Consider the following 14,491-nt stretch of genomic DNA (forward strand, 5'->3'; position numbering starts at 1 on the left):
CTTGCTGTCTGGGCAGAAAAAGAGTGACAGTGGCCACAGTGCTTTTCCCTCTCTAGACAAAGACACAAAACAGGAACCATGTGCAAAGCTCTACTGTGATTCTGTGGCTGCAAAAATGCGCACACACAGAGCTGATTTCATCTGCATCAGCTTGTTTTCTTGATCTATCTTTTGAGAGAAAACAGAACTCACATCCAGCAGGCAAAAACAAAAGGCAGAAAGAATGGCTGTTGCTGAAAAAAGAGGTTATTCCCTTAAAACCCTTCAGTGCATGTCTCCAGTGGGCTCTGCACACCTTATATTGATTCTCCACAATGGGCTGATGCTCCCCTGGGAATTCCTAACTTTCCAGACTAATGAAAGATGATCCCAGGCAATCTGTTGGCACAGTCATAGGAACAAAAGCTATTTTAATGAAGATTCTGTGAATAAGGGATCTGCAAGTCTGAATGCAGAAAATCACTAACAAAGAACTGAGGCCTGCTTTTGTATTTCTCAAGTCTGCATTACAACAACTGTATATAGATAAGATAAAATTCAGAAACTACCCTAACAGCTGATAGGTAACCCAAAGGAAAATGTAAGGATTTCATACACTGCAGCAAAAACTCATCAACATATCCAAGATGTAGTGTTTCAAACTGTGGAAACTCCAGTTCTGCCATTTTTAGTGCTGAGAATACTCCATCTTTGGTTAGGGAAGGCTGGATTCTTACTTCATGCAATCTGAAAGGAGGCAAAAAACCCAATGAGAGAAACACATTCTGAAATATGTACAGGTTAGAATCCTTGTTCAAAGCAAGCTGGTAGCACAGAACATTTCATTACCCCACTAGTAAGCCTAACAGGTATGTGCATGTTCAATTCCAAAGCAATACTTTGCAACCTTCTGTCTGAGAAAATTACAAATTGAAAAAAAATATTGTTCCTTCAAGACACTAATATAATATTTGTTTCATAAACAGGTGCACTTCAGAACAAGCAGTGACAAAATTATTACTGGTGCACACAATTCCTTAATAGCATTATGTGGAAGGAAATGAATATACCTTAAGGACAAACACAACTGACAGATGACTGCTTAGACACTACAAGTACCTTCGTGCTGCAGTTATGATGAGGTAGCCAAGGTCCACTTCCAGAGCATTCTTGCAAGCTCCCAGAACTATCGTGTGCAAATTTCTGAAGCCTCCTGTTGGAAAGGAAGTAGGAAGATGGGGATAAATAAATTCTAATAGTTGAGGAAGAATATTAAAACTCCCTCTAACGACCAACTGCAGTATCTTGAAGGAATGACAAAATCATAACACTTCCTCTCTAGACCAGCTGCCATGATATTTCATGAAGAGACAGGCTGCTGGAGAAAAAAATCTCAGATTCCCTACAACGTATTACTGCTCTCTCACAAACAGATAAATAATATCAGTGCAAGGAAAACAGAAACACACACTTCATACTACCTGAAAAGAAACACATCTTCCTGACTACTGATCCACATAAAGAAGCTATCAGTGTCTCACATCTGAGATATGTATAGAAAGTTTTGAAAAAGGATATGAACATTTGTTTGCTGACAAGTACTGTATATATTTTCCCTCCCAACTTCATGATTAATCAAATGGTAATAAATACTTTGTACTGTCATTGGACACTATAAAGCAAGCCTCCTCCACAGTATATTTGGAGGTAGCCAAAGTAATCACAAACTTCTTAAAAACAGAACCCTTTGTATGTTAAAATGATGTGTACATATGTACAGAGGCAGACTCCATGCATTTAATTCTATGTATAAATTGGATGGATTGCATTGAAAGTCTCTTTGCACTGACGCTTTTGGGTTCCTACAAGTGGGGGGATAGGAGCAGAATGAAGACTTACACTGGAAAAAATGTAAAATGTATGCATTGGAACTGTTCATGTAACTGTTCATGTAACCCAAGATGAAGTACTCAGTATTTTAAAACTCCTATATGAATTTAGCCAGTTTGAATAGTTCAATGAACTGGAGAATGAGGATCCAGGGGCTAGGAGATGGATTTCTCACTGTGAATTCCAAAAGACCCAGCCTGTGTGATCTTGGGAAAGTTACAAGCTTCCAGAACATGTCCAGGAGAAAGGAATGGTAAATTGCTCCCGAGTACTCTGTACTGTACCTAGAAAACCCTGGAAAGGGTTGCCACAAGTCAGAATTGATTGGATGGCTTGTAATTGTTGATTATATGAACTTAAATAAAAAAGTTAGAGATATTAAAATTTATCTATTGCCTTCCCTGTCTTTTAGATAGGCACTGAGATATATTCTGAAGCAATATGAAATATTCAGAATTATCTATTAGCAATACTTGAAAGGATAGCTGAAGTTTGAATGGAAAGTTCAAGTTTACAAAGTGTGTATAATTTTGAATTCCAAAGAAGCGATTGCATACCAGATCTCCAGCTGTCTTCTACAACATGCTGGATAAGACCACCTAGGAAGGGAACACGAACCAATTCTAGATGTTCCAGGTTTCGAGCAGAAGCCAAGCCTGTCACCAAGGGCACATATTTCAACGAATTTGTGGGTCCTACAGTAGAAATAATTTACCAACAGTCAGGATTCATATGCATTGATGACTAAAATTTTAGGGCATTATGGCATTACAACACATAGCTCTATAGCCTACACTCAGATAGGATTTCAGAGTTCTCAGTTTTAGTTGGACTTCAGTTCTCAGGAACAACAGTCAACCGTGAGAGCTCCTGAAAAAAGTAGTCTGGCAACATATGGGTCCCGCAGAATGGAAAATACTGTGCAAGATGACATTTCAAGCATTTAGCTTAAAATGAAAACAAAAGAGGTAATTTATTGTTTTAAAAATGCACACTCAAGAAGCTGTTCCCTCTGCCTGCTTTTCTACATTTCTGTAATTCTTCAGTGGCACTAAAGAAATTATCTTGCTGAAAGCTGTAGCACAGACATTGCCAAAAATAAATAAATAAATCTACATAATGTGAAAGCAAAATGGTGATCCTTTTAAACACAACAGCATGACAGGTTAATTGCCAAAACTGCCACCAAACATGTAATTCAATTGTTCTAACAATAAGGCGGCCAAATAACAAATACCTAACTTAAGAACTGAATTACTACTTTGTTATTCATGCTTGCTCTGAGCAAAGGAAACATTCACCACTTATTTCCACCACCACCTCTAGCCTTGCTCTCCCCAACATGCAACCTAAAGCAGTGGTCCCCAACCTTGGGCCTCCAGATGTTCTTGGATTTCAACGCCCAGAAATCCTGGCCAGCAGAGGTGGTGGTGAAGGCTTCTGGGAGTTTTAGTCCAAGAACATCTGGAGGCCCAAGGTTGGGGACCACTGACCTAAAGAACCTACAACCCTCTGTCCTTTTACCTGCACAATTTCTCATGACAAAGGTGCGTAAACTGACACAAAGAAAATCCTTAAAAGGCTGGGGTTTGGTGAGTCTCACCCACTTCAGATACAGGTGCCTCAACATAGGGATGCAAGGAATATCTGGAACATTCACTCCTAAAAAACAGGAAAGAAAGCAAAAAAGTCAGGAGACCAAGCCTGACATTTTCAACAATAAGCACTGTACATTTTTTTAAGGTTTCAGTTTTTGCAAGATGATTTCTAGCAGCCTCTCTAGATCACCACTCAAAAGACAACAAAAATAGCACTGAAGATGCTCACCGACCAGATAGGCGGGATATAAATCAAACAAACAAACCAACCAACCAACCAACAAACAAACAAATAAATAAATGCATTTGCTGGCATTAGCAAGCACTCTTGGGCAGCAGAAAAATAGCAGCACTGAATAAATAATATAAATACAGTAAATACCTTGACTGATATCAAAGCTTAAATGTTGACTCCCTTGGTAAATAAAAGAAATACTTTAGAAAATTCTTACCTACTAAGTGCAAAGTCTGAATTTTAGCTCCTATTGGTATTTTTAGTTTGTTTTCAGGTGGAATGGGAAAGGCACCATTACGATTACGAAACTTCCCTAGAATATGAACCTGTGGCATGTACGTCCAAATGGCTTCTACCAGTTCCAAATGGGAAGTCTCAACACCCTGAAAGGAGGAAAAGTAAAAGAAACACTGTATAACCACAAACAAAACAACAACAACAGTATTCATCTTGAGCAAGCAGTAATATTAAACCAAAAATAAGGTTACATATACCTTCCATCAAATAAAAAGTAGCAGCAAAAATCAAACTGAAAGCACAGGCAGTTACTGGGCATACTACTGTCAAAACCTTTCTGTAGTTCTTACTTGGCTAAATCCTGTTGCTCAGCAATGGTAAGTTACACCAGAGTAGACCCATTAATCAGTGAGGATTTGGTGAGACAACTTCTCTATAGATTTCATTTACTCAAATGGGCTTTCTTTAACTGCGACTTATTATGCCAAAGTAAGTCATAACTCTCTAGGGCAATGACAGTGAACTTTTTTTGGGCCCAAGTGCCCAAACTGGGGGGGGACCCCAGCCAGTGATAGCAGCGGTGGAAGCAGAAGTGACAGCAGTGGAAGTGGCGCCGCAAGGTGGACTCCCAGGCACAGAGGTGCCAAGGGACCACATTCCGGATCCTGGCCTGCCGCCTGTCAGGGTGCCAGCATCACAGCTGCAGCCGCCTCCTCAGGTTTCACTGTGTGTGTAGGGGGGAAGTAGCAATCCAGCAACTTATGGCTCGCCATCACTGCTCTAGGGCCATTTGAATTACCTGAATTCTTTTCACTGATTCACCACCCATTCAGAAGGTGAAATCTAGTGCAACTTATTACACTAAGCAACATGATTTCAGCTATTATGTTCACACATATATGGTTTATTCATATTTGCTAATAGATTTACACTACTTAGTTTAGAGATCAGAAGTAAAAAGTCACAAATGTGACTACTTGTAACTAGAGACAGGCACAAATTGCTGGTTTGGTGCTTTGGCCTTTGGACGAACAAGTGTTTGATGCCTCCCAGCCCTGTCTCCTCTGGAAGGCGCCCACTCAAAGGAAGCACCAGGAGGAGCCAGGAAGAGGCAGAGCAGGGAAGTCAGGGTGCTGCTCTGAGTGGCTACCAACAGAGAAGGTGGGCTGGGAAGCACTGAACACTTGTTTGTCCACAGGAGAAATCCTCATGAACTGCTGAACCAGAAGCCCATGCCCGTTTTTACTGCAACTGATACATTTTGCAGTAGTAAGGGTAAAACTCTGATAGGAGTATTTCAAGTTTTGTGTCATTTTCCCATTAATCCTAAGGGTCTACCAATTCCAAAATGTAACAGAAAGCAAGAGAAAAAATAACAAGGGGCACAACACAAAATATAATGAGCAGGGCTTGAAAAAATTTAGAATGTCTCACCAGTGAGTCAGAAATTTCACCAGTCAGCATGACTGGACTATAGCCTTGCAATTTATGTTAATAAATTTAAACTAGGCACTTGTTCACTTTTATTTCTACGAAACAATGCATACAAACCCAAAATAAATATACCCTCAGACTTGGGTTGCTTTATTACCTGTGTGCCAGTGGGGTCATGAAGCTTGTACGTATTTTGAATGCCTTTCTTTTGAATTTGTCCAGCAAAAATAAAAATGAAAGCAAAAGCGCCTGGCCTCTTAAGGAACCACAATTCCCTCCCACCTCAGGATGTGTCCTCACTGGGTTGAAACTGGGAGCAGAGAATCTCCATATTTTTCAGCATGGGACTACTCTACATTCTCCTGCAGAGCTATATATCTATGTGCCACCCAAACTCTCTTCTCATGAGAAGAGGTCTGTTTCCCTTTTGCAATGGGAGGGGGGAGGGGAGGACTGCAGGATCATTGAGAGAGAGAGAAATGGGCGGAGGGTAAGGAGGGAGGGAGCTGTGGCTTCTCAAGCAGCGTTTTTTCACTCATCACAGACGAGTGGACAAGTGCATTTTTCAAGCCCTGATAATGAGTTACCTTCCCAACACTGTAACAGGCAATGACAACAGACTACTTCTCTGTAAGGAAATAATTTCTTTGAAAAACAAACTTCCTGAACTTTTTCACTAATCCAAGGTATTTAACAATAAAATAAGTATTGAAACAACTAGAATACCTTATCATGGTTTGGCTTTCTGGTTATACAGTGGGGGTTAAAGAAGGGCATGAACTGCCAGTTTGGTGGTTCAGCGCAGTTTGATTACAGGCCACACAGCTGATCTGCAGTTCCATGCCCTGCCCCTTGTGGTGGGTGCCCACTCAGAGGCAGTGCCCTGGTTCCCTGCCTTGCATCTTCCAGAACAGGGCAGGGCACCAAACCACAGTATAGTCAGTAAAGGAACCAGCAGTTCTTGCCCATTGCCATTTAAGGGTGGAATGGGAGATTTGATTTAAATAACAGAAAACTATAGCTAAGTAGCCACTGAATCTATAATTACAGTTGTATCAGCTGTTGCAATGAAATATGTATTTAACGTTACATATCTTTCCATGAAGGGATCTCCCTCTCCTTTCTCCCTGCCTTCTACTGAAGTATTAGAATAATCAAAACCATCAAAGGAATATATATTTATGTTTTTACAGCATAACACTTACTAATAAATTTGGACAAGCTTGCAATGCTTCTAAAACTCCTGGAATGCTGAATGCTTCATAACCACGAACTCTGCGCCTGTCAAGGTGCCTGGGGTGGAGCCCATACAGCTGCTCAATGTCTGGCATTTTCTTTAACAAAGTCAGGAAGCTGGAATCTGTGAATCCTGGGAACACAACACATATATTTTCTCTGAGTAAGAATATTTATAGATGAGCAAAGATTCAAGAGGACTGATTCCAGTTCATAGAAATTAAGACTTAGGTTTAATAGAACATGGTGTTTGGGTTTATTGTTTTTGTTAATACATGAACCACAACTCATTGTTTGGGGAGGAAATAAAGAAATATGCTTAATGTTATACTTTCAGGCCTCATGGACAAGACCACAGAATTTTGCAAATGCTACACTGATAAGATAACAAAAAAAAAAATGGATTGCATATTAGAGGATAAAATTGGTTTGTCCGAGTCTGACTGAAATCATAGTGAAAAAAAGAGGAAATATGAGCACAAGCCAAGTGGCACTTTTACATCCTTTGGATTTAAAGAAGAAAATTAAGTATACATACACAGATCACAGTACATATGTTCTTACTAAGAACCACACTCACCAGTAGGCATGTACTCCCACCAGCGGCCTGCACAGAGATCCACAGCCTTTACCACTCTCAAGTATAGAGTAACTGCTTCTTTTAACTTTCGGGAGAGGCACTCCATGCACATGATATCCTGCAGTGGAAGATATCTTGGGGGTGGGGGTGGGGGCAATGAGTGAAGAAAAATTTACCAAAAAGTGAAATCTAGGAACAAAGAAGAGCACTGCAATATGGATGCCCAATAGCTAGGTCATTCACACATCAGACATAATTTTAAAGACAAGAAACACAGAAATTGCAGGTAATGTTGCTTTCCAATGCATAATAAAACTGAAGTGAATTCTTCTGCAAAGCATTTGCAAAACTAGACATTTTCCAGATGATAAAGATTTCTCTCTACCTTACTAATTTGTAAACAAAAAGTACTAATCATTCTGGAATCTTTGGTTCTTACAACTATTGTTACATCCAACTCTTCAGATTTCAGAGCTTTGTAATCTTCACCAGGCTGGTCTTCAACTTAGTTAACCTAACTCAAAAATTAAGATTTAACACTGCCCTCAAGTCAAATGAAATATCAATCTGGTGAAAACCATTCCATTAGAAAATAGGGGAATATCTGCAATGCATAAAACATTTATTGTATTAAAGTTCATATAGATTTCTTTAAAGGGTTTTAAAATAAAACTAATGGGCAAAACAATTTGGCCCCGCTCTGTGCCCTTATAGATTTTATTAGCTAAATTTCTATTGCTTTTCATACTAAATCACACCAGAATGAACCCATCAAATCATCTGGGATTTGGTTATCCTACTCCTCCATAAGTTCCATTGATTCAAATGGGATTACTCTAGTTGCAACTTATTTTATTCAAGAACTGAACAAAAACTATTTTCTAACTTACCGAAATATATGGCAAAGTACTTCATGTGAAAGTTGATTCATATAATCCTTCAGTTCAGCACCTTTGATACATGCAGGGCCTTCCCTGTTTGTGGAACACACTTTCATATTTTTCCGCCTAGGTCCCATTTCGCTTATGTTAAAGGAATCAGCTCTGCTATGCAAATGCAGTGAAACTGAAAGGAAAAAGACAGTGTCAGGAAAACATAGCAATGCAAGTGAATATACAGAAAATCAAAACAAGAAATGTCTACATGAAATAATAAACAAGCATCAGATATATATACACGTCTTTCTGGAAAGATGCAGATAATGATCTTTTTCAAACATAACATCTGATGCCCATAAATAAATACTGAATAAATTTTCTGGTTAAAGAAAAACTAAGAGCAACTAAATCCATTTGTTGTGTAAAATCATCACATGATTTACCAATACATCCTTTTCTTAGTTGCAAATGTTTTGGAAATTAAAAGAAAAGACTAAGTTCTATGGCACTTTAAAGACCAGCACAACAAAGAAGAGCTTACTTCATAAAACAAAGTGGCCAGAAAAGTTACTACCTAAAGTTACTAATCTGAAAAAGAAAGATCCAGTCTAAGACATGGAGTACAAAGGCATCTTGGCACCAGCAACTCCCCATTTAGACCACTGCAATGCAGTTTACAAGAGGCTAGTCTTGAAGAAGACAAAGAAGATTCCGCTAGTGCAAAGTAGCTCAATCACTGGAATATAATACAAAAACCACATTATATCAATTAAAAGGAACTGTAATTCCTTAAAGTTACTTTAAGGAAGTACTTCTGATGTGAAGTCAAAAAGGTTCCCCTTGACAATTTTGTCCAGTCGTGTCCGAGTCTAGGTGGTGGTGCTCATCTCCGTTTTCAACCCATAGAGCTAGCGTTTGTCTGCAGACAATCCTCTGTGGTCACGTGGCCAGCATGACTAGACACGGAACACCGATTACCTCCCCACCGACGTGGTACCTATTTATCTACTCGCATTTTTGCATGCTTTCAAATCGCTAGGTTGGCAGAAGCTGGGACAAGCGACGGGGGCTCACTCCATTTGAAGTCATAAGCAGCTTGAGACCTGATATTTGAATGAATGCCTTTCCATATATACAGTATATCTGCCCAAGGAAGGGCTTCCTCTGTACCCCACCAATGGGAATTATCTGAAGACACAGAAAATGATCTTCTCTACTGAGGTGTCCCAGTTGAAAAACACCTCCCTCTTTGATATGTAAATGGCACCAATGCTGGCTTCCTTTTAGTGTCATTTTAAAAAAGGCATTTCCAAGATGCTGGGCCTCGTGACAATGGCTTGACTTTGACCTACTCATCTGCCAGTTTCCACTCATTGTTTCATCCTGTGGAATTGTTTTAAAATTGTTTCAGTAATTTTACAGTCCGTATCCCACCCTGAGATCTCTAAATAGAGGGCAGCATACATTTTAACAAACAATAAAAAAACTGTAAATGGTTCACCCACTTTTTTCATAAATGGGAAAAAGGCCAAGATAGTGTAATAGTGTTACACTTGAACCTCAGAGGAATTAGGATCAGATGTCTACTGAGCGATAGCACTGGGTGATTTTGTGCCATCACTATTCCTCTTAGTCGGACCTTCTTCACGTAGCTACTGCGAGGATAAAGTAAGGAGGGAAAGCCATACACGGTGCCATGAGCTCACTGGGGTAAAGGTGGATTTTAATTGCAATAAATACAATTTAATTGCAATAAATTAAATAAATTAGTTGGTCTTATGATTTTGATGTATTTCCTGTATAAATTTATACAGGAAATAAATCAAAATCATAAGACCAAGTAATTTTAATGGCAATTTCAATATGTTTATAGGGTCATAGCTAATGGAGGCACACAAGGACACCAGCACAACATATACTGTACTTGTCTACTGCAAGTAAGCAATACTGAATTCAATACAACTTCCTTCCACAGTGAGTATGGGATCAGTCTTCTTAACTAATGGTATTTGAGACTAAGCATATGTATGTACATATGTATATACACAGATCCAAACACAAAGCAGCACTGAAGTTTTTAGAGTACAATTCTGGGCAAACTTATTGAACTTGTTGCAGTTTGTTTACTAGCATGAATTCATAAGATCAGACGTCTATTCAAAAATGCAAATATCTACTAGTAATATTATAATAGTATTGGTACTTCCTGCATATAATATCTTTGTTCTCCTTATGATCAGCCTTCTTCCACTATATCCTAATCTATATATACCCATCTGAAATTCAGAATACCTTGTTTGAGAAATTGGACAATAACTTGCAAAAGGTTATGACTGAAGACACTAGTTATTCTTAAGGCTGCCACAAAACTGTTACAGCAACATTCTGTATGTAACAGTCAACGCCACTGAGATCAACAGAAGATATGCCCACAGGAATGGGAACAAGGTTACAGCCCTGATCAGTTTTGCTGCAACAGACTAACATTTCTACCACTCTAGAAATCAAACTATTTTTGCCATTTTCTAAGTTGGAATAGAACTACCCATTAGAACTGAGGGAAAATAGAGGCATGGGTGAGACACAAACAGAATTTTAACAGGATTTTGAAGCTTCCTTTACATTTTATCTAAGAAATCCACTGATTAAGATCTCTTTCACACTCTTAGAATCTAGGCCACTGCTGCCGTTAATTACGGCGGAAACGATAATCGATTCTAGGTCATTGCTGTCCCCATTAATGACTGGGGAGGGAATGTAAGCGAAAGATAGCTCCCCAAAGCAACTGGTCAACAAACAGAAACCACGAAGTAAGCGGGAAACGGCTCCCAATAACACGTCAGACCGGGTCAAGGAAAGGTCTGTTTTTGCTTTTCCCTTCCCTTTTCGTGGGCCCTTCCAGCTCCCTCTCACTTATCAACGGCAGGAAGAAGGAACCCCCCCCCCTTCGCAAGCGAGTCCAGTAAACTACAGCGCTGGAAGTGGCCCCATTATAAACAAAATAAGCGGGGACAGAATCAGGGCCTTAAGACAGGAGAAAGGGAAGTAAAGAAAGGCCTGGCCTGCGCGCTAAGAGGCGCGCCCCCCCCCCCACAGCCACACACACAGACACACAGACACACACTCCGGCCCGCTGCCTCCCCGTTCAGCCCCCCCCCCCGCAGCCAAGGGACTGAGGCGGCGGCGAGGGCATGTGGGGGGGGGGGTGAACGGGGAAGCAGCGGAGAGGACGGAGGTCAGAGCTGGCTCTGAAAGGGGTCCCCGGCGAGGCTCCCCCTCGAAGGCGTCACGGGCAGCACCCGGCAGACCCCCGTCAGGCCCTTGGGCTCCCCTCCTCCCACTGCCCTCAGGGAGCAGGGACACCGGGCACGCGTAGACATACAACCGCAAAAGCTCACCGGCCCGGCCGCCCCTTCTGGTCGGGGCTCGGCTCCAGAGGACCAACTCCAGCAGGGGACACTTCCGCTCAGGGCTACACAACACAACCACTTCCTGAGTCGTCACCAGGCAGTGCTTCCGCCGCCGCCGCCGCCACCTTCCAGACCGTCCCCCCCCCTCCCCAAAGAGACCAAAAAGATAAGAGGAAAACCCCAGCGCCTGCTCTGCCACCGTGACTTCCGGGTCCCCACCTGCGGGGCTAGAGGGGTGTGTGTTTGGGGGGGGGCAGGTCCTGGATGGCCTTGGGCCCAACGATCGTTTCCTTCTGCAGGTGTCAGCCCCCAACCGGAGGGGATGCGGGGGGTGGGGAAGGGGGGGGTCTGTCATCTTGGTCTTCAAAATTAACAGGTTTATTTCAAGTGTGAATCTCCACGAATGGCAGTCCCTCTGGGTTTTTTTTTCAGAAACGTGGAAATATGGAGGCATCCACGGCACGGGGCAGGATTTGAAGCTAACCACTTCGTTGACACTTCAGTGGAAAAAAAAAATCTCCCTTCTTTCTCCCTCCCCCCCGATGAATTTAAATTTTACTTAGGACTTTTAAAACTCGGCGTTATTGCTTTTCACATTCTAGGAAGGCGCAGCCTAACCTATTGAGAGAAACGAAATTATCGTTTGCCCGAACTTTCTCTAAAAAACGGAGATGGGACTAAATGTCCTAATCCGATTTCACGCTGCTTGTAGCGACAGAGAAGCCTTGCTCCCCTCCCCCTCCCCCTCCATGATTTTCTTTTAATCCCCATTCGGGAGAGAGAGAGAGAGGTGAGTGCTCGCACTGCCCGTGTGTGTGTGTGTGTGGTATTTCCAAAGTGTTGCACCAAGAGCACGCCCGTGTTAAGCCCACCTTCCTGTGCCAGTGAAGCCCAGGTACAATTTCAACCGGTGAAGCTTACCCATTGCTCAATCAACAACGGTGGAATTAATCCTTACCGTCCTCTCCCTCCCTCCTAACTACTGTCCTGTTTTTCGAGATAAAAAAAAAAAAAGCGGGCGGGGCGGGGACGGACGAGGGATGAAAACTGGTCTCCGTTTAATCCCCGCCCCCCGCCCCCCCTTGTCCCGCACATGGCGGGTTGGGCCGATTGGGAACCGGAATTCCCTCCCCTCCCTCCGCGCTCCTTCAAGCTGGAAGCTCCTCCCTCGCTCCCTCCCTCCTTCCTTTCCTCCCTCGGGTTAGCCATGGCGGCGGCGGCGGCGGGCGGTGTCCTTCGCGGTCTGCTCCGTCTGCCTTCGGTGGCGGTGGCGGGGGCTCCGTTGCGGCCTCCCCGCCGCTTCCTGACGTCTCCGGGGCCCTCCTCGTTCCAGTACCTGCTGGTGGAGAAGCGAGGCGGGCGGCAGGAGGTGGCCCTGATCCAGCTGAAACGCCCCAAGGCCCTGAACGCCCTCTGCGACGGGCTGATGGGCGAGCTGAAGGCGGCCCTGGACGCCCTGGAAGGGGACCCGGGCGTGGGCGCCATCGTGCTGACGGGCAGCGAGCGGGCCTTCGCGGCCGGCGCCGACATCAAGGAGATGCAGGCCCGCACCTTCCAGGACTGCTACCGGAGCAACTTCCTGGCCCACTGGGACCGGGTGTCGAGGGTGCGGAAGCCGGTCATCGCGGCCGTCAACGGCTTCGCCCTGGGCGGGGGCTGCGAGCTGGCCATGATGTGCGACATCGTCTACGCGGGCGAGAAGGCCCAGTTCGGGCAGCCCGAGATCCTGCTGGGCACCATCCCGGGAGCCGGCGGCACTCAGAGGCTGACCCGGGCCGTGGGCAAGTCGCTGGCCATGGAGATGATCCTCACCGGCGACCGCCTCTCGGCTCGGGAGGCCCAGCAGGCCGGCCTGGTCAGCAAGGTCTTCCCCGTGGAGAAAGTGGTGGAGGAGGCCGTCAAGTGCGGGGAGAGGATCGCCAAGAACTCCAAGCTGGCGGCGGCCATGGCCAAGGAGGCCGTCAACGCCGCCTTTGAGATGACCCTGGAGGAGGGCCTCAAGGCCGAGAAGAGGCTCTTCCACGGTAGTTTCGCCACCGAGGACCGGAAAGAGGGAATGGACGCCTTTGTGGAGAAAAGAGAGGCGAATTTTAAAGACAACTGAGCCACCAGACAGAGAGGCGGCGGCTGCCCAAGGTCCCAGTGTCAGGGAGGATGGAGAGGTGGCTGCCTGGCACAGTTGGCTCTTGGGAGGGATCCTATAGCCAAGTTGCCTTCCTCTCTCACCAGTGGCCTTTTAAGCAGCAAAGGGTCCCCTCTGTTGGGGCTGGCTGCTATACACCTGGAAGTTGCCCCTCCAAACAGTGATTGGTTTCATTGGAGCAATGCCAGCGATTGTTTTTTGTCTGTGAGAAAATAATTTTGATTGTTGCCAATTCCGATTAAAAGAGCTTTCAGGGAATCTCCAGATCTGAATATGGCTTGAAATTGCATAGCTAGTGTGCCTTCTTTGGACATGTGTTTGCCCGTAAAAGTGAAACAAGAAACCATGCACAATGTTGGGAATGTTGTATTGATGCTCACATGTAGAGGTTTTAAACCTATCCGTCCAGCTCAAATTACATGCTTGTGTACCACCAGATGACAAAAAATGGAGCAAGGTATACTAACACAGTCTTCCTTCTAGGCTGCTTAGTCCTGCATACTTCATCAAGGTTTGCAAAGTCTGGTTGTCTTCTGGTTTAATCTGTTCCAGAGCCATGCAGATGTTGTCACTGTAGAGCCCTGGAGCTTTGGGGGTGAATCAGAGGTGTAGATGTTACCATCTCTGATGACCAAGTCAGTAGATCAGGTCTTGGGTGCTAAGATGCCCACAAGCTCACATTTGTACTGAGCAGAGAATTGGGGAAAGATGTTCCTGGTTACGGTACTTCATAATCCAGTACAAAGAAGAAGTACCCTAATGTGAATTAATTTCTTGATTATAAATGAACACTTTAATAAAACCAGATCATTTAAAAAGAAGTTGTATGTCTGTTGCCTTTCCCACTTTTCATCTTAATCTGCCAGCTGCA

The 14,491-nt window shown here is 43.6% G+C and overlaps 2 protein-coding genes across 2 annotated transcripts in view; one reads left to right on the forward strand and one right to left on the reverse strand.

Annotated features, from left to right (window-relative positions):
- Window positions 1-11,596, reverse strand: part of FBXO38 (F-box protein 38) — a 42,755-nt gene extending 31,159 nt beyond the window's left edge. The window contains exons 1-9 of the mRNA XM_020780481.3: window positions 11,466-11,596; window positions 8,080-8,254; window positions 7,190-7,323; window positions 6,579-6,742; window positions 3,920-4,085; window positions 3,394-3,531; window positions 2,427-2,564; window positions 1,099-1,192; window positions 596-726 (exon numbers count right to left, since the gene is read on the reverse strand). Of these exons, the coding sequence (XP_020636140.3) occupies window positions 596-726; window positions 1,099-1,192; window positions 2,427-2,564; window positions 3,394-3,531; window positions 3,920-4,085; window positions 6,579-6,742; window positions 7,190-7,323; window positions 8,080-8,207 (1,093 nt within the window). The 5' untranslated portion in view covers window positions 8,208-8,254; window positions 11,466-11,596. The remainder of the gene's footprint in view (window positions 1-595; window positions 727-1,098; window positions 1,193-2,426; window positions 2,565-3,393; window positions 3,532-3,919; window positions 4,086-6,578; window positions 6,743-7,189; window positions 7,324-8,079; window positions 8,255-11,465) is intronic.
- Window positions 11,597-12,652: 1,056 nt separating this feature from the next.
- Window positions 12,653-14,441, forward strand: ECHS1 (enoyl-CoA hydratase, short chain 1). Its single transcript, XM_020780482.3, has one exon. It carries the CDS (start codon window positions 12,685-12,687, stop codon window positions 13,579-13,581), a length of 897 nt encoding a protein of 298 aa, XP_020636141.3. The 5' UTR covers window positions 12,653-12,684; the 3' UTR covers window positions 13,582-14,441.
- Window positions 14,442-14,491: the final 50 nt, after the last annotated feature.

Source organism: Pogona vitticeps, chromosome 2 (assembly GCF_051106095.1).
Source record: "Pogona vitticeps strain Pit_001003342236 chromosome 2, PviZW2.1, whole genome shotgun sequence".
Taxonomy (NCBI): domain Eukaryota; kingdom Metazoa; phylum Chordata; class Lepidosauria; order Squamata; family Agamidae; genus Pogona; species Pogona vitticeps.